The sequence below is a fragment of the Amphiura filiformis genome, chromosome 19 (assembly GCF_039555335.1).
Source record: "Amphiura filiformis chromosome 19, Afil_fr2py, whole genome shotgun sequence".
NCBI classification, from domain to species: Eukaryota; Metazoa; Echinodermata; class Ophiuroidea; order Amphilepidida; family Amphiuridae; genus Amphiura; species Amphiura filiformis.
The window spans coordinates 15,544,144-15,562,827 of NC_092646.1; the positions used below are offsets into that span (position 1 = coordinate 15,544,144).

The 18,684-nt window shown below is 39.8% G+C and overlaps 2 protein-coding genes across 2 annotated transcripts in view; one reads left to right on the plus strand and one right to left on the minus strand.

Moving 5' to 3' along the window:
* LOC140140966 (centrosomal protein of 162 kDa-like) overlaps positions 1–18,684 on the minus strand; it is a 65,593-nt gene that overhangs the window by 22,265 nt on the left and 24,644 nt on the right. The window lies entirely within an intron of this gene.
* Positions 3,328–9,906, plus strand: LOC140140404 (uncharacterized). The gene is made up of 2 exons (XM_072162164.1): positions 3,328–4,629; positions 9,673–9,906. The coding sequence occupies exons 1-2, from the start codon at positions 3,328–3,330 to the stop codon at positions 9,904–9,906; spliced, it is 1,536 nt and encodes a 511-aa protein (XP_072018265.1).

Consider the following 18,684-nt stretch of genomic DNA (forward strand, 5'->3'; position numbering starts at 1 on the left):
CTTAGTCAGCCTAGGGCACATAGAGGATCTGGTTTAAATACCTTCTCTGTCTCTGGCCCGAGGGAATGGAACAAACTCCCTAAAGCCATCAGGGAGTCTCCATCAATTCCAGTTTTCAGGAAGAAACTGAAAACTCACCTTTTCAGTTAGCTTCTTTCTTGTTCCACTGTGTTTCTTTTTTCCCCATCCTTTCTCTCCTTGTTCAGCGCCTTGATAAATTTTAAAGGCGCTATATAAATACCTTTATGTATGTATGTATGTATGTAATGCCTAATTTGGCACCCCCCCCCCTAGCGCAGGGCAAAATAATAAACGAGTGAGAGAGATGGAAAAAGGGGAAAAGAAAGAGAAAGAGAGAATCCATAGGCCAACGATATAAGGTGCGGATAGAATTTGAACAATGTAAGTCGCTATCCCTTGTATTCCCTTTTTTCTCTTCACTTTTTCAAACAACCGAAAAAAAAATTGGGTCAACCTTTTTGAGGAAGGGGCGGCAAAATTTTTGTTTGGTGAATTTGGGCCCCCGCCCCATACAGGCTTGCCACCCCTGGAAAAAATCCCAGCTACGCCACTGATCCTGAAGCTCCAAAGTCCATTGGTCCATTATCTTTTTAGATAATGTTAAAAATATAAGTTCCCCACAAAATATGACGCTAAACCAGGCCTTCTCAACTAGTTTATTTAAAGTGGCAACTGGAAAATTTAGTGATCATGAAATGCCAATATGTCAAGGGAGCCATTGAGGACTCTGCGAGGTAGCACATGTATGGAAGGCTTAATGTGCAATAATTTCAATATCCATTTTAGAATTACTGCACATTATGCCTTCCATACGTGTGCAAAGTGGGTAAGGTTCAGTGGTGCTTTATTGGGGTCCTGGGGGCAGCGCACCTGGAAGCTCCTGGATTTTAAGGTTTTTAAAGACCCAGATTGGGTATTTTTCACACCTTTTTTGTTCAAGATTTATGTGAAAATATTATTAAAATTACTGTGCGCCATTTTGACTGACTCCAAGCGCCACAAGTGGCGCGTGTGCCACTAATTGAGAAGGCCTGCGCTAAACAATGATTTATACAGTTTGTCAGGCTCATTTTTGGAACATATCAGACTTATGCAATACAAATTACAAACAGGAAAAACATTTTTGCGAACAATTACGATCCCAGATATTCTAATTTTTGGTTCGGTCAGGAATGGGCTATACACCTAGCTTTCAGTACAGGGTGTTGATACAGCCATTTAAGATATCTTACACTATAGAGGCCCTGCATGCTTTTATCGATTGGTTTCAAACAAAGGATTTGAACTGGTGTCCTTCACCGTAATCATGGCGCAGTGCAGTCCATTCAATCAACCTATTTCATCGTAGTGCATTTGTTATGTGTGTGAGATGAATTGTCGTGGTAGATTGCAATCATGTTTTTGTTGAATGCATTTGACACATTTGTGACAGTCCGCCGTATTTACAGTATGATACGTCATATGCACAACCTCTATATCTAAGGATGAATTTGATGAATCTTGCCCATGATTTATTGCAGCACATTGATGTCACTGTAAAAGGTCAGCTGTAGCTCTTTACATCATAATTTCTGCTTTTTATACAAATGCATACCAGAATCGAATCTTGCCCATGATATTGATTTATTGCAGCACATTGACGTCACTGTAACTCTTTACATCATAATTTCAGCTTTTTATACAAATGCATATCAGAATCAGATACTTCCCCAAGCACTGCCGCCAGAAAATGTCTGAACCCAAACAGCACCAGAATGAATTAGATTTTCAACCATGACTTTCTCTCTCTCATCATGCTCATAGAAACTGAATGTGCACTAAACCCTAACCCAATAAAAAGCTAATAATAAAGCTTCAGCACCAAGCAACTGTGAGCGCAAGTATCCCACGTGATGTGATTGCATCATATGTGACCTGGGCCTGGGGTGCATTTCACCAAACTTTTAACCCTTCGTAACTCAAGTAATCATTCGTAAAGTTACAAATACCTAATATTAGAAGTAACTTTACGTAGGGTCCCTGTAGTAAATCCCTATTATTTTTCGTAAGTACGTTTAGTGAAATGGAACTTATAACTTGTCGTAAGTTATGAATGATTTCCAGACATATGAAGCTTCGTAAAGTTAAGTGAAATGGACCCCTGCTATGACGAAATGAGTGTTAAAAAAGTCACAAGTTGCTAGCTTCAAGATGTCCTGGGTGCACTGCGTTGTTGTTCAAGCCAATAGTATGTATGTATGTTTGTCCTTTGTAGGGGCACAAGGGAGACACTGCTGCAGTGTCGGGGAGCTGAAAATTACCTTTACCAACACCTGCAACCCCGGTTGCAAAGAATCAGTGATGTTTCTGGTGTTGGATTTCCAGTTGGGTGCTCCCAGGAGGATACATGTTTAGTGCTGAATATTGTATAAAGAGTATAGGAAGTGTTTCATGGCTTTGATAGGTTAGGGTTAATACTGGTCTCTCAAGAGCACCTTGTGAGTTATGTGCCGGCTGGACTTGTTCCTTAAACTGCTGGAGAACAGTGCGGTTAGACCATGTGTTGTATTCTGGTAGGTTTAGTCTTAGTTCCAAGGTGTTCTGCCATGTCTCACTTTACTATAGCCTTTATCCATTCAGTGTCCACTCAGTATCCTTCATCTAATCCAGCTATGGTTCAAATAGTTTGGAACCACCTATTCCAATGGCGGATGAAGAGTACAACTCTCAACGGCTAAAGAGCGGACGAGAATGATTATGTCATTCCAACGGTCAACAGGATGGTGTTGAACATGTCACCATAGGTCAAATAACTTCACTGGCCAACGTGTTCCGGGCCAGGGGCGTGCCACTATAAATATGTGATTTCGGCTGCGGTTGCCTCCGGAAATATGCTGTTCAGGGCTGATCACCCGTTCAGTTGCCAGACACGGACTAAAATAAGTCTGGCAAACTAATGATTACGAAAACTACAAACAAATATCCAAATACTAGATCGAAGGTAGCTGGGCAGACGTCTTCTTCTGACTCTATGACGGGCCAGCGGGAACCTGGCACACCATCACAGACTGTTGGTCCTGATATGTCTCGCCTACCTACCTTCAAACCACTTGTAGTATCCACCTACAATGTGCGTACACTACACCAACAAGGAAAAACCCATCAACTATTTATGGGTTGTAGCGATGCAAGCGTCGATATTGTCGGTGTGCAAGAACACCGCTTATTACATCATCCCCCACTGACGAGTTATGGTCAGATGACAAGAACTGGGTACTTATTTACAGTTCTGCCACAGACCAGAGGCAGGGAGGTGTTGGACTTCTAATGTCAAGGCACATCCATAGGTGTCTTCAGAGCGTGCAGACCATTAATCAAAGAATACTAACAGCTTCATTTAATGGCAACCCCCAGCTTACAGTTACAATTATTTATGCTCCAACTGAATCAGCAACCTCAGGAGAAAAGGACAGTTTCTATAATCCACTAGAAGACCATCTTGAAAAGGTGAAGAGGCACAACATCCACCTCGTCATTGGTGATTTCAATGCCAGAATTGGCCAAGATAGCCATGTATCTCATCCAGCTGTGGTTGGTCCTCATTGTTTTTACGACACAACAAATGACAATGGAGAGAGACTAGTGAATTTATGCCAGGAATTCAAGCTCCGTCCTCCTTCACAATCAAGATTTCCCCAACCCAAAAGTCGTCTCTGGACATGGATGCACCCAACGGGCTCAAAACACCAACTGGACCACATCCTTGTCAACAGCAAGTGGGTTAATTCCCTGCGCAATTGCAGAGCTTATAACTCTGTAGAGCTGGATTCAGACCATCGAATACTCAGCATACGACTGCACACCAGTCTCCGAACCACCAAAGGTAAACCTTGTAAGAGGCCTAAGTACAACTGGAAGAAGCTGCTTCATCCTCCTACTAAGAACCGTTTCCAGATTGAACTTTCAAACAGATTCCAGGTCCTCCAGTGTGACGACAACGACCAGTCACCAATTTCTGAGAGGTATGAAATGTTTGAGAAAGTAGTCGAAGAAGTCGCGGAAAAGGTTGTTGGAAAATGTAGCCCTTGTGGAATGCCAAGCTGGGTGACAGACAAGACCCTCAAGTTAAGATCAGAAAGAGATGCAGCCAAGAAGACATATCTACTTGTTAGAACTCACCATGCCAGAGAAGTGTGGAGAAAGCTCAACACCCAGCTCAACGAGTCATATAGGGCCGATGAACTTGCCTCTATACACAGGCAGATGGAAGACCTGCAAGTAGCAAATGAAAATGGCAATTACAACACCACATGGAAAATAATCCATGACATCTCGGGGAAGAAGAAGAGATCAAATCCCAAAGTGAAGAAGAGAGATGGGTCAATCCCCTCAAGCGACAAAGAACTACTTGCTGAGTGGAAGGACTACTTCTGTGCCCTGCTGAACAATGACAATGGACCACCAACATCTGATCTCCCACCACCCGCCGACCAGGACTTGCCTATTTGTGCTGATCCCCCTACCCTGGAAGAGACAAGAAAAGCCATTCAAGCAATGAAAACAAACACAGCGGCTGGACTGGACTGTTCGAGTGCCGCTGATGCACCCCAGGGTGGTGTTGAAGCTATGGTAGACATCATCCATAAATTCTGCGTGAAGTTTTTACAAAGCTTACGCCACCAGAACAGTGGATTACCAATGTTATTGTTCCCCTTCCAAAGAAAGGAGACCTCAGCCTCATGAACAACTATAGAGGAATCACACTGATGTCAGTTGCAGCTAAGGTGTACAATAGGATCCTACTGAATAGAATCAGGGACCATGTTGATCCTGTAATAAGAAGTAACCAGGCGGATTTAGACCAGGCAGAAGCTGTGCACAGCAAACGCATATCCTCCGTGAGAATCATGGAGGCTTTCCATAGTTACCAACTTCCACTAACTATAACATTCATTGACTTCAAGAAAGCCTTTGATTCAATCAACAGGAAGATGATGTTTTCTGTTTTATGCACTATGGTATCCCTGAGAGCATCGTAAAGGCAATACGTGTACTGTATACTAATTCGCAAAGTGCCGTATTGGTAGATGGCAACATCTCGGATCCCTTCCTAGTGACTACTGGAGTATTGCAGGGGGATGTTCTGGCCCCATTCCTATTCATTGTTCTCATCGATTATTTGATGACGATGGCTACCGAGGGGAATAACAGCGGTGTTGAAACACTCCCGCGTCGCTTCAGGCGTTATTTTGCCCATGTTTTGGACGACTTGGATTTCGCTGATGATATTGCCTTGCTTGAATCTTCCATCCCACGGGCACAGGCACAGCTGACCAGAACAGCGGCTGCAGCAGAAAGCCTGGGTCTCATCATCAGTGTTCCCAAAACTGAGTACATGACCATCAACTGCAATCCTCAGCCACCACTCCAAGTATACGGAGAACCCATCAAGTATGTCACTGATTTTAAATATCTTGGTTCCATGATGGGCTCTAGCACCAGTGACCTCTCCCGACGGAAGGCGCTTGCTTGGTATGCATTTTGGAAACTGGAGCATCTGTGGAGAAGTCCAACAATCACTGTTGCAACAAAAGTCAAGCTGTTTAACACCACTTGTGTTACAGTATTGCTCTATGGCTGTGAGTCCTGGGTGATATCTACTGATATGGAAAATAAGATCAACGCTTTTGGTACATCATGTTACAGGATAATGCTGAACATCAAGCGCACCGACCATGTTAGTAATGAAAGGGTCTATGCCATCACCAACACTGTGCCTCTTATCAACTCTGTCAGATCACGACAACTACGATTCCTGGGACATATCCTGAGGATGCAGGAAGATGAACCATGCAGAAGATATGCTCTCTACACCCCATTACATGGTAAAGAAGACCTGGAAGGCAAAGAACATCCTACTTGTCTTATGTGCAAAAACTGTTGGGGGATTTCGACAACTTTCTACTGCCAGATGCCATTGCCACTTTGGCTTCAGATCGTAGTACATGGAGAAACTTTGTAGTCGCCTGCTTCGCAGCCGAATGAAATGAAAATGAAATGAAAGGGGCACAAAGGACAAATACAACTTTAGACGTCATAATTCTCTGCATGAACAATAATTAGGGGGAGGGCACTAATAAAGTGTGCTGAGGCTTGTGGATCAATGTCAAGGCGTTGTGCCTGTGCGTAGCGCACTATAATATAAATCACTGCGCTTTTTTTTTAATTAGGTAATTCTCAAATAGCTTTTTTTCCTCAAAATATACTTCTCAACTTTGTCCAAATACAATAACTTACGATCAAATTTTTCTTCTTATTTTAGAATCGAGTGTTTGTTGTGTTGCTATGCACATTGGCCTATAGTTGACATTTAGGGTTGTGTAATCTTGTGGTCTTAATGGAAACCCCACAGGATGGACATTTCAACAAGACCCATCACCGTGACAACGTCAATGGCTGCCTTGCACATATCAAAGCTGTAATTATCATGATTATATGGTTCAGTCTCTGTGTGACCAATAACAGCAGCTTATGAACATTTTCTACATGGGGGGGGGGGCTGAGCAAACTAAATTTTGTTGATGATCCATTTTGGGTGGGTGTCCGAAGGGAGGGTTCCCCTCCTAAGTCAGAATTTTTTTTAATAATTGGTGAAAAAAAAATCCATTTTTCCAGTATTTGATCATATTTATTACTTCACCTAGAATTATTGAGGGGTTGAAGGTTATTTTAACCCAAAATTATTGAGGGGGCTGAGACCCCCATACCCCCTCCCCTCATCCCCCACTAGAACTGCTAACATTGGAATATGTAAATGCAGAAGATTTCTGCGAAGTGTAAAAAAAGCTTAGGATCAGCGCCCCTGAAAGCTTCTGGATGTTAGCTTGTTGAGACTAATGCCTTTCCAAGGCTACACAACCTTTTATTTTGCAAAAGGACAGGACAGTGGGTGTATAATTGATTTTGTTTTGATTTTTTTTAGCCAAATGGCAGTAAATGCAGAAGCTTTAGCCAGATGGCTGCAAATACAGGAGATTTAAAATGTTTTACAGACGACAGAAGATGCTAATGAGGAAGTCTTCTGCAGGATCAAGAAGGATTGGCAGCTCTGCTTCCATACCGAAGCCTAAGAATAAGGTGCATTATGGGTTGTTTCTTGACACCTTGTGGGCTAGAATTGCGTCCAGAATCGGCAAATCAATTCCCCCAAAGAACTACGTAACTTTTTATAATAAAAATAAGAGAAATTTAATATTAAATATAGTGCCTAATGCCCAAAGGCCTCTACGCGCTTTACAAAGATCAACATAGCAAAGTACAAAAATGTTTACACAGGAAAGATTGGAAGAGAATAACTATTCTTGCACTGTGTGATACTTTCTAGGGTCTGTGGTGTGACTACTAGACCTTAAAATCTACCATATATTGGCCAAAAACTAATTGCTCAAAGTAGTTTCCTTTGTTTTAAAGTTTTTGTCTGTTTTTGGTGATTTTTGGCAATCAAACTTGATCTACTTCTGTACCTATTCCCCACATCAAGTTGGTGCACCTTGCTCTCTTTTCAGTTTCTCGCAAAATCAAGGTATGCTCTTGTATCATTTATAGATCCTTGATGCTTTTTCTGGGTGTCAGGTGTGTTTGTGTGTTCATCATTACCTACATTTTATATTCAGTAAATACCCTGAACAAACCCCCTACACATCTATTTAAATAAGGTATAGAGTGTAGTAGATATGATCAGAATCTAGGAGTGAGTGATTTGTTTGGCGTGTTGCTATGGCCAAGCCCATGACCTGATCATGACATTTTCTATTTGATCATATTTATCGGACATCTTTAGTTTGGCGTGTTGCTATGGCCAAGCCCATGACCTGTACATGACATTTTCAATATCATGATATCATTTATTTTTATTTATGTCCTAAGGCTATACATTTCAACAGGCATAATCCCAGCGGCCAACCTCTCCAGAAGTTTTAAACACAAGCCGACTACTATTGCTTCTCTGTGTTTTCCTGTCTTCACTGATCTGCACTACACAATTTATATAGAACAGTCTACACAGTAACTATAGAACTGGTCAAGCGATGTCTAAACTGTAAGCATGTCAACACAAGTCAGAACCTCTTCTATTTTGAAGGCCAAATTAAAAGCATCCATGCAGTCAAAACCGCCGTGCCAGCAGAGACTTTTGGCTCAGGCTGGAACAAGGGTTTCCATAAAAAAGTAAAGATAAAGGAGACGATTCTGTATCAACAGTGATCAGAGTGCCCATCTCTCTTTTATTGGCTTCTTCTTCTTTCGTATGCTGCTAACGAGGGCGATTCAGATCTCAAGTTTGCTGTTGAGCAGCCAGTCCAGACTCCTCCATGTAATGTTGCTATAGGGGGATCGCTACACCTCCTCCACAGGGAGTTGGTTACCTTCCCAGAATTTAAGAATGCCGGTACCCATTTATACACCTGGGTGGAGAGGAGTAATCGAGATAAAGTGCCTCACTCAAGGGCACAACACGATGGCGTTACCGGGGCTTGAACCCGCAACCTTCCGATTTTGAGTTGGAACCTGTTCCACTCGGCCAATGTGCTCCCTGTAGGGTTTAAATAGAATGGGTTGAACCAGGTTCCATTTTTGTGACAAAGTAGAACCTATTGGGCTGGATTATGTGTGAACCAGGAGGTACATTTAACCAACCAAGAGTTAAAACCCACTGCTATGTATTTCTTGACATGCAAATATACAGATATTGATACCTGTTACCAGAGACAGAACTTTGCCGGTTAAAAGCAGCCTCTGGTGATGCTATACCAGTCGGTGGGAAAATAGAGCCCTGAGCTTCCTGATTTTCCCTTGTGCTGGAATTTATATAGAGTAGTTGGGCAGGAAAAACCTCATATGTGCTTGTGGCCCCTGAACATGTTTAAAACAAAACTGCCAACAGGTTACATAGGAGGTTTTGTTTTAAACATGTTCAGGGGCCAATGACACATCAGAGGTTTTTCCTGCCCAGCGACGATATAAAGTTATTTACTTCTACACAAAGCAGCTTCTGCAAAATAAATGCATCGACTCTTCAGCCTTCACAACTTTGTTGTTCATCTGTGTTATGGTCTTCTGAGCAAAACCTGTGATGATTTTAAAGATACATGATGTCATATTTATCAGGACATAAAGCATTTAAAATGACGTCAATATGTGGGAATTTATGACGCCAGATAACTTTGTTGTTAATCTGTGTTATGGTTTTTTGAGCAAAACATGTTATCATTTTAAAGATACATGAAGTGTATAATATTTATCACGACATAAACAGTTAAAATGACGTCAATATCAGGGAATTTATGACGCCAGGTAATTTTGTAACTTTGTTGTTAATCTGTGTTACGGCTTTTTGGTAAAAACCTGTGATTATTTTTAAAATACATGAAGTGTAATATTTATCACGACATAAACAGTTGAAATGACGTCAATATGAGGGAATTTATGACGCCAGGTACCATATGCTTGGTAAGATTATTGTCTTAATGATCATGTTGTCAATATTTATGTGATGATTGAACTAACTTACGGAATTATGAAACTCAAACTTATTATATTATAGTGCACTAGGCTTTTTTGGTTTGTTTTTCAGTAAGAACAAAATCAAAGTGACTTGATTTTGTGTCTCTCTAGCTTGTATATTTAAAGAACGAGTGGAGCAAATCAAATTTGGCTGAAGTGCAGGATTCGAACAGGCAACCTCTGGTTTACCACACCTGTGCTGTACCTCTGAGCTATCCAGCCTTATGGTGGATGGTGATCCCAATTACCAATATCTTTGCTCAGCCGCTGGTCAGGGCCAAGAGACTGTGCAGTCGTGTGGCCAGAGATCATGTCCAAGATACAACCAGACCTGCAACCTTCTGAAGTCAGAAAGAGGAACATTAAGCCCAAAACCTTGTACATGTACACAAACCAGGAACAGACAAATTCAAAGAGTTGAATTGTGCAACACTTTCAGAATTCAGAAGGTTTTTCAGGTCTAAATTTATCACAACAGACTAAAGAGAATGCTATAGCAAAAATTTTTAATGAAATTTGCATCATTTTCTGCAGTTCTTTCTTATATTTGAATTTGCCATCACTGAAATTTTCAGAAAGAATGACTGTCCTTCTTTTTCACTTTGGAAAACCCCAAAAGAGGGACAGTCCGTCCAAAAGAGGGACAGTTAGCAGGTCTGTACACCCCGGGAAGAGAAAGTAGAAGGGATCAATGAAGATGCAGATTGTAAATACATATAGCATAATTTTACTTAAACATTACATAAACACTATAAAACTTGATTTTGGATTTAAACCTGAACAATGCTCAATTACTCATGAATGTCTCAACTATGTGTTTCCTTCAGGTAAAACATGCTTGTATGAATAATCATTAGCAACATACTGATCCATCTGTTTTTTCCTTTCTGCCATTTCCTTTCTTCAGCTATTTAGAGTTTTTTTGACAAGACCAAAGGAAAACTTATGTTTTTCTGCTGACAGTTTCGCCATAAACCTTCTGGCTGTCTCAAAATGTTGATGATTTTATTGATTTATCTGCTTGGAGCATGAATCGTGGGAAGCGTAGAGCAAAGTTAGCATTTGCTTAGTGCCAAGGGGACCATGACAGGCCCTCTCTGATATTACAAAATCAGTGGCGCAGCTAGGGGTTGTGGCGCACGGAGCAAGGATGCATATTGGCGCCCACCCCCACCCATCCCAGCACCCCATCCTTGAAACAATTGCGTGCGGTGTGCGTAAATTTGCACAAACACCATTAAGTTTGGTTATAATGAAGTTGAATTTCGGTCTTAAATTGATTTTTCAAATGACTATTTGTGCTGAAATTTTGACTTTCACCGCTTGTAGGAGGGCGCAGAATTGATTATTTTTTATCCACCATCATTTTGGCACCCCCCTAAATGTGGCGCCCAGGGCACATTCCCCCTGCCCCCTCGCTACGCCACTTTACAAAATCCACTTCATGGCAGGTGGATCAACATGTTGCTAATGTGACTTGATTCCATACTGTAAATGCTTTCTAATTTAATGATCCTTAATGAATCCTGTCTATTAAAATAAATATAAATTTGTAATGATTTCCTAATCAAATTATTTCTACTTATTAGATTATCACTCAGACATTATCCTTGTGTTACACTTCCTTGTTGTGATTGAGCCAATTTACACCTGCAAATTACATTGTGTAATCATGGTAATGTGAAACCATTAACCTGGATAATTTGTCTCAGCACATCCTTTTTAAAGGAATTTTTATTAAGACACTGGTTGTGACTGATTGTGATTGATGAGTAGCAGCAAACAAGTTCACCTGAAAAATTGCCCAATATAACAATGAATAGAAGTGGTTTTCCAAGTATTAAAGTGTTTGGATGCGAGCCGTTAGACCAATAGGCCTATAAAATAAACGCCGTGTCAGACAAAAGTCTTTGAACATGGCAAAAGTTCGAAGTCAGCAAAAACATCTAATCCAGCGATGCTGAGGTCTTCATCAGTGCTCGGGCCCCAGTAAAAATTATTTTAATTTTATAGGCCTATTGGTCTAACGGCTCGCATCCAAACACTTTACTTGGAAAACCACTTTTATCACCTACTATGCGTGCCGACGTAGCAACCTTGTCTTCTAACAATGAATAGGCCTTTTCAAACTGAAGACAGCTGCTGTTTGTTTATGATGAACCAGTTTATAATTCTGTGTCATCAATGCTAACACTACTGCAACTATTTAGGCTGAACGCAATCTGCATGAAATACGCGACCAAGCGTGGGGTAAGTCTTGTGTCACAGATTGATATTGGCGTTGCCAAGTGTCAATTTGTCCAAATCTAAAGTGCCAAAAAATTATAAACATTATTTTGCAATTTTCTTTCTATTACTGTCATATTGTGAAGCGCCAAATTTAAATGGACCCCTTAATACAAAAAAATTTAACAGACAAAAATTACAACACAGCAGCCAATAAATGTGTGACTGTAATACATGCAATTATGTGTGACTCGCAAATTCAATGTCTGTGAATCAAAAATCAAAATTTTGGAAATAAGTTTTTTTCATGGATATCTTTTGAATCGTACCTTTAAAAAGAGGATGCTACAATCAGAAACAAAGAAAGAAAGAAAGAACAGTTTACAAACCCTGGTCCCCGGGCCCTGGTCCCATCAGGACTCAAGGGTGTACATAAGCACACAAAGGCAGAAGATCATTACTGGTGTATACAAGTACCGTATTCGTCCGAGTATAGTCCCACGTTCGAGTATAATCCCACCCCATGATTTCAAAATGCATTGAATTTGAATGCATTTTGAAATCATTAATAGAGTATTTTTTTTTAGTGTGCCAACATTAATTTCCTTGATTGTAGAATCATAAAATGCCCCTGTAAAGTTATGGGGACATAGACTTCATTATATAATGTCATAGGAAAATCAGTAGCATAGCCAGTGGTGATTGGCAGTATTTCAATAATTGACAGTCTGCCAACTGTCATGCAAAATACTGTCATTTCAGTATACTTTTAAACAGTCACAGCAGCTAGCAGTGGCAATTATTTTTCCAGGGAGGAGGATTTGATGAAAATTAGCAAACAGGCCTAAGATTAAGAATTTAAAATAATATGGTGGCCAGCATCTGAACGGAGGGTAAATATATTCCAAAGGGTGGGGGAGGGCAGATAAAAGCCCAACCAGTCAAGTATGAATATTAGTCAGTATAGTGATCAGTTTTGAGGTACAGATTTTGTGCTGATATGCTCAATGCTCAGGCTGACATGTTCAATGCTCGCGCTGACATGTTCAATGCTCGCGCTGACATGTTCAATGCTCGCGCTGACATGTTCAATGCTCCTGCTGACACGTTCAATACTTGCGCTACGTGCTCACTGTTCGCGAATTTATAGAAATCACAATTAGAGGGAAAGGGGCCAGTTTTATATCCAGGCAGAGAGGGAGCATAGTGCTTTAAACTCTGTCTGCAAAAGAGACCCTGTAGACTGCTGCTAACAAAATCTGAAGCAATTTGTTTTAGTTAGTTGTTGGTGGCACCGACTTCTCCTTGTTTTGCGGTATATCATCTCCAGAGATTTAAAGGGGGGTAACCCTATCGGTTTAGGATATGGATTCTCTTCAAACTTACACACAATGTCAAATATTATCCCCGTTATCAATCTATGTGAGAAAACGGGAACAATTTCAGCATAAATGTGAATAATTAGCATATTAGCAAGCCAATACACTGGTACGCGTGCATTGCATTCTGGTCAGGCATCCCAAAACAACGGCCGAGCGCATGTCCCGTTGGAAACAGGAAGTGTTCGCCTTGGCACTGAAAACCGGCTCGCCCCTGTACACTTTTATACCCTCTATTCATACTGATTAATCTTAAAAAACATTACATATCACTGCGCTCATTATCATTCTTGACAAGATAGCCCATGCTGTATTTACTTCGCTTAATTATTTCTTTATTTTTAGCTATATGATGCACATTTTCACATATTTATGATTTTTCTTTGTTTTATTTTTTAACTAATTTTTTAATGGGGGGAGGTGCTCTCATAATTTTGTTCATATTCCTCGTATCATGCTTGACAATATAGGTCATGTTTCCTTATTTATTTACGCCTCTTATGTATTTCTTTATTTTTTGTTTTTTGTTTTATATCATTATAGCGCCATCTATAGTTTGACATTAGGGGCCTATTTGATGTATTTTTATGGACTAATTGGTACTGGGGTGAAGTCTTCCAAATCTATTCCGATTTCATTCTATGACTACCCAAAACTCCCGTGTCGTGTAAAATGCGAACAACTGGTAACCTGTAAAAACCGCTGTGTTTCATGATTTCTCCGGAAATACATCGACTTGGAGCGTCAAATTTCAGGATAGTAATGAAAAAAATAGTATCTATTATGTGATACCAAAGCCTCATCAACAATGAAAAAAATCGGGGGATGATGCTGATGATCGGGTTACGGACCTTTAAGTACAGTGATGGTAATCACTTTGAATACCCTTCAAAACCTCATAAATGCAACTAGGTTCACATAATCACATAAGAACTAAAATTCAAAACTACATGATCTAGAATCTAAAAAGCACAGGAATGGAACACGTGACTCTTTTCACACAAACTAGGATTTTTCTGATTTTGTTCCCACTTTGACATTGTTGGACACAGGCCTAATTGCTAGGAAGTGTGTGTTGTCAATCCTGTACAGGATGACACCTGTCTGACCTCCTCATCACACAAAGAATATGATTAGAATAAACAGACCTACTGTCAAATGTAGCATCATAATGAATCACAATGTAGTATCATAGACAGTATAGTATCTTCTTCAGGCAAAGTCTGGCTTTACAAGTAGGCCCATAGACTATACTTTTAAACATAAGACAAATTGTACAGAATTCAAAGTATAAAGAAATGATACTATTTTAACTATCATCCACAAACCTGAAATGCTGCAATGTCTGAGAACTATATTAAAGAGGGAGTTGCTTATGTTATCTGAATTAATCATTTTTTGCACCAGTGTCAAAAGTCCCTATTTTCAAGGATTCGCTCTTAGACTTGTCTGTGCTGGACTGGGTCTTGATCTCAGACTCAAGAGCCTTGAGGACTCGGACTTGGATTCAGGCACCAGGGACTCGGACTATACATCACTGCAATCAAGGGAGCCTGATTGAATCCCCAGTGGTTCTTATTTTGGGACACCTCAATTTTGTTAGTTTACCCTCAAGCTTATTGAATTGTTCATTTATAAAATAATGTAAAAAAGCAAGCCTGAAATAATGTAAAAAAGCAAGCCTGAAATTAGAAAATTAGACATTATGTTGAACATCAATTTTTAATTTCAATTGCCTAGACTTGCAAAGTCAAGACTATCACATATTCATATCAACTTTATTATTAGCTATGACTTAAGCTATGGCTTAAGCTTCATTACAAGCATGAGCATGGAAGTAAGAGCTTAAAGAAGGCAACACACCTCGCCAAATAAAATAACAGCATCCAATTTTTTCGCTCTTAATATATCATATCAGTATACCTGAGCTTTCCTTTCTGTTTTGTTATTCTCATGGGTACGCAAACATTTATATTTGATGATCCTTGCATATTGGGATATTCCAGTTGAAATCCATACACCCCCTATGGAAGACATGACCTTAATCTCCAACACAGGGAGTGTGAATTTCAAATGGAGTTACCCGAGTGAGTAACTCCATTCGAAAGTTACCCCCACTGTGGGATATTAAGGAAATGTATTGCAGAGGGGTTTTTTGAATTTCAACTGAAATAGTCCATTGTAGTTGTATCTTGTTTTGTCTTCTGATCTGCTGGGGTGATGCACTTAGGCCATCTTTTTAATATTTAATAAGGCCTACATTCAGCTGCTGAGACAGGGAGGAAGTGGCCATGTCTAGTCAGGATTCACCAGCAATTTGCCCAGGCTATAATGTACTAAAAACACAAGTAAGTGAAAAAGGTTTTTTTTGGTGAAAGAACACATAGCATGGGTTCCGTGGTCTTTAAACATCAATTTTCAAGAAAGAGGGGTATTCTATTACTATTTTTATTTTTAAAGCTAATTGAACATGTAAATCTGTTTTCGGAGGTCATATTTTGTGACCCATCACATCAAAACCGACCACTTCGCGGCTGGCTTTATTGACAGACAACAATGAAAAAATATAAAGTAAATAAAAAAAGAAATTTGAGCTTGTTTTGCCTCATAAAGCATTTTTACTGTATCTGACTTCAACAAGTAAGGTGTCATTTTAAAGCTAAAAATCAGGAGTTTATCCTAGTGTTTAAATATCCATCTACATTTCTGCCGCTACGTGGTCAGTTTTGATGTGATGCATGGGTCACATTTTTTCAAGCTAGTTGTGTAAACCTGTTTTAAGGTGTCCTATTTTAACTTATTTAGAGGATCAAATATGGTGCAAAAATCCTTGTTCATGAGGTTGTTTTTAGCAAAATGACAAAAACTTGTAGGGAGGTTATTTTGAAAACAGTTGGTCACACATGTGTACACTATGGTTTGGCCATTTGCTGTAGTTTGATGAGCTCTCTGTGGTGGACCAGACATTTTGAGTATACTGGTTTGATCCTCATTGATTCTGAATTTTCCCCTCTCTCTATTTATTATATGTCAGTCCGTCCAAGCTTTCCTTTCTTTAAAAATAAGTGAATGTATCATAAGCTGAAAAAATAATGGCCCAAGGTTTCAAACTATCCCCTAGCAAACACAAAACATTTTACAGAAAACATTTAAAAGTCAGGTTGTATAAAGGGTATAAATGTTTTAATAACATTCACAAAACAATTTTGAAAACTTGATGTAAAATTTACTAACATAATGTTATTATTTGTGTAAAAATGTTGTCAAAAATATTTTGCAATACATTTTGAAAACAATTTTAAAATGTGTTTTATATCAAAGCTTTTAAAAATGTTTTCATGTCCTTTATATAACCTGACATTTAAATGTCATTAAAACATTTTGACCAAACCCAGAACGCATTTATAACACATTTAAAACATTTTAAAAACATTTTTGTGTTTGCTGGGTCTCTATTTATAGAACCACCTGATTGCTTGGCTGCTATCACTAGTATCCACAATAATTTCATCTATAAGGGCAAAGTTCTTTAACACAAATACGTTTGTACATTCATTGAATGACCTTAGAAAATATGGGTACAAAAACTCATACTCAGCACCTTGAGGTCGCATTTTGCCCTATATGATTGTTTTATTGAAGTTATTGAACTATGCCACTGGGATGAGGCCATTGTGGTCCATAGTGTATATGATTTCCTTCTCAAACCAAGACTTTATTCCTCTGTGGTCAATCTCCTTATTTTTAGCAATCCAGCTCCATTTTGTTTTTCAAGTAAATCAAGTGAATCATCTAATACTTCCAGGTTGCCTTAGGTCCTGTCTGGTTTGAATATGACACTCAAGAGTGAACCTGGGAAATTTCAGATGACTTTGTATCTTTGCATAATTATTTTTCATTTAATTTTTCTTTAATTGTGTGTGTTTTGTTTTGCAGTGGCAGCATTATGGAGGGTGCTTCCACCACCATCCCCAAACTAGGGTTCATCCTCTCTTCAGATGTATAAAAATCAAGACAAAGCCGGATAATAAAATGTTTGTTTGCTGGATTATCTGTACTTTGCATCTGGCCATAGTACCCAAACCCACAGAAATTTGCAACCAGTATGGCTGCTATGTAATCTAGACTCATGCCCTGCAGAGCAACCTGCGGTGCAACCCAAAAATCCGAAATACCCCCAAACCGATCCGAACCGAGCTGAAAATTTTTCAAAAATTTACGGATCAGGGCATATATCATTGGATTAGGCCTTTATTTTTTCATACTAAAATGCCCCTTTCTTAGGTTTCAAGTCTACCCTAATTATAACCTCCCAACCTTCCCCTCCAATCTATGGTAGGTACTACTAGGCACTAGGCACGCATGAGCAATATTGCCGGATTCAACATTGATCCGGGGGATGGGGGAGGGCTTATTTACATTACCCTATTAAAATTGTCCTGATAACACTATATTGACGAGCATTGTAGATCAATGTTGACATGCCTATGTATTTTAGGCCTGCAATAAAATCATCATGTTGACAGTGTCAATCACAATACATGTGTCTAGGTTTCCATCACGTGGATGCTATAAATCTGGCATGTGCGTAAATTCCGTTCCGAACGTACATTGATGACAATCTGGCCTGCGGCACTGAAAGTGGATCTGATTCCTGATGAAATGAATAGCAAATAAGGCCTAAAAATATTGTTTGAATGGCATAACAAGCCCAACATATACTATAGCTCAATTCCTTTTTTACTGTCTCGTTTTTAAAGGGATGGACATGACAAAAACTATAGAATAACATAAACAGTGGCAGCGCTACAGGGGGCATGGGGGAAAATTCCCCAGTCAGAACTCTTGCCCCCTGTTCCCCCAGTAAAAACCCAAAATTACAAAAAATTCCACTTTTTGCGGCATTTTGCGCAAAGTTTGTTGTTTCCCTCCCCCCCCTGAAATTAATTTTTTTCCCAATGCCCCCCCACCCAAAAAAAAAATTCCTGGCACCCCCATTGAACATAAAATAGTAAGTGCAGACACCAGACAAAATACCAAATGAGAAAAAATACACACAATATTTTTTCCTGTTACGTTTGAAAAAATACAGTTAAGGAGAGAGGGGTAGGAGCAAGGATGGCCTGGTTCCTTCCAATCGCAACATCCAAATTGTCAGCGCGCATCGCCAAACCTACCCATCAATGTAGGTCCCGATCAAGCATGTCAGTACGAAACTTATGCATCAGCGTAGGTCCCTACTGCCAATTGAAACTTGACAGGTTGGGATTTTACAATGGCTCTGCACTAGAGCTACAACGATGGAGAACAGTGGCAGCAACACAGGGGGGGCATGCCTTGCCCCCGTAAAAACCCAAATTTACAAACATTTCCACTTTTTGCGGCACTTTTGCACAAAAATTAATTGATTTTGCCCCCTTGAAATTCACTTTCCCCCCAATGCCCCCCACCCCTCCGAAAAAATTCCTGGTGCCGCCACTGATGGAGACAGAGAGGGTAGTAGTAAATGAGGGAGAAG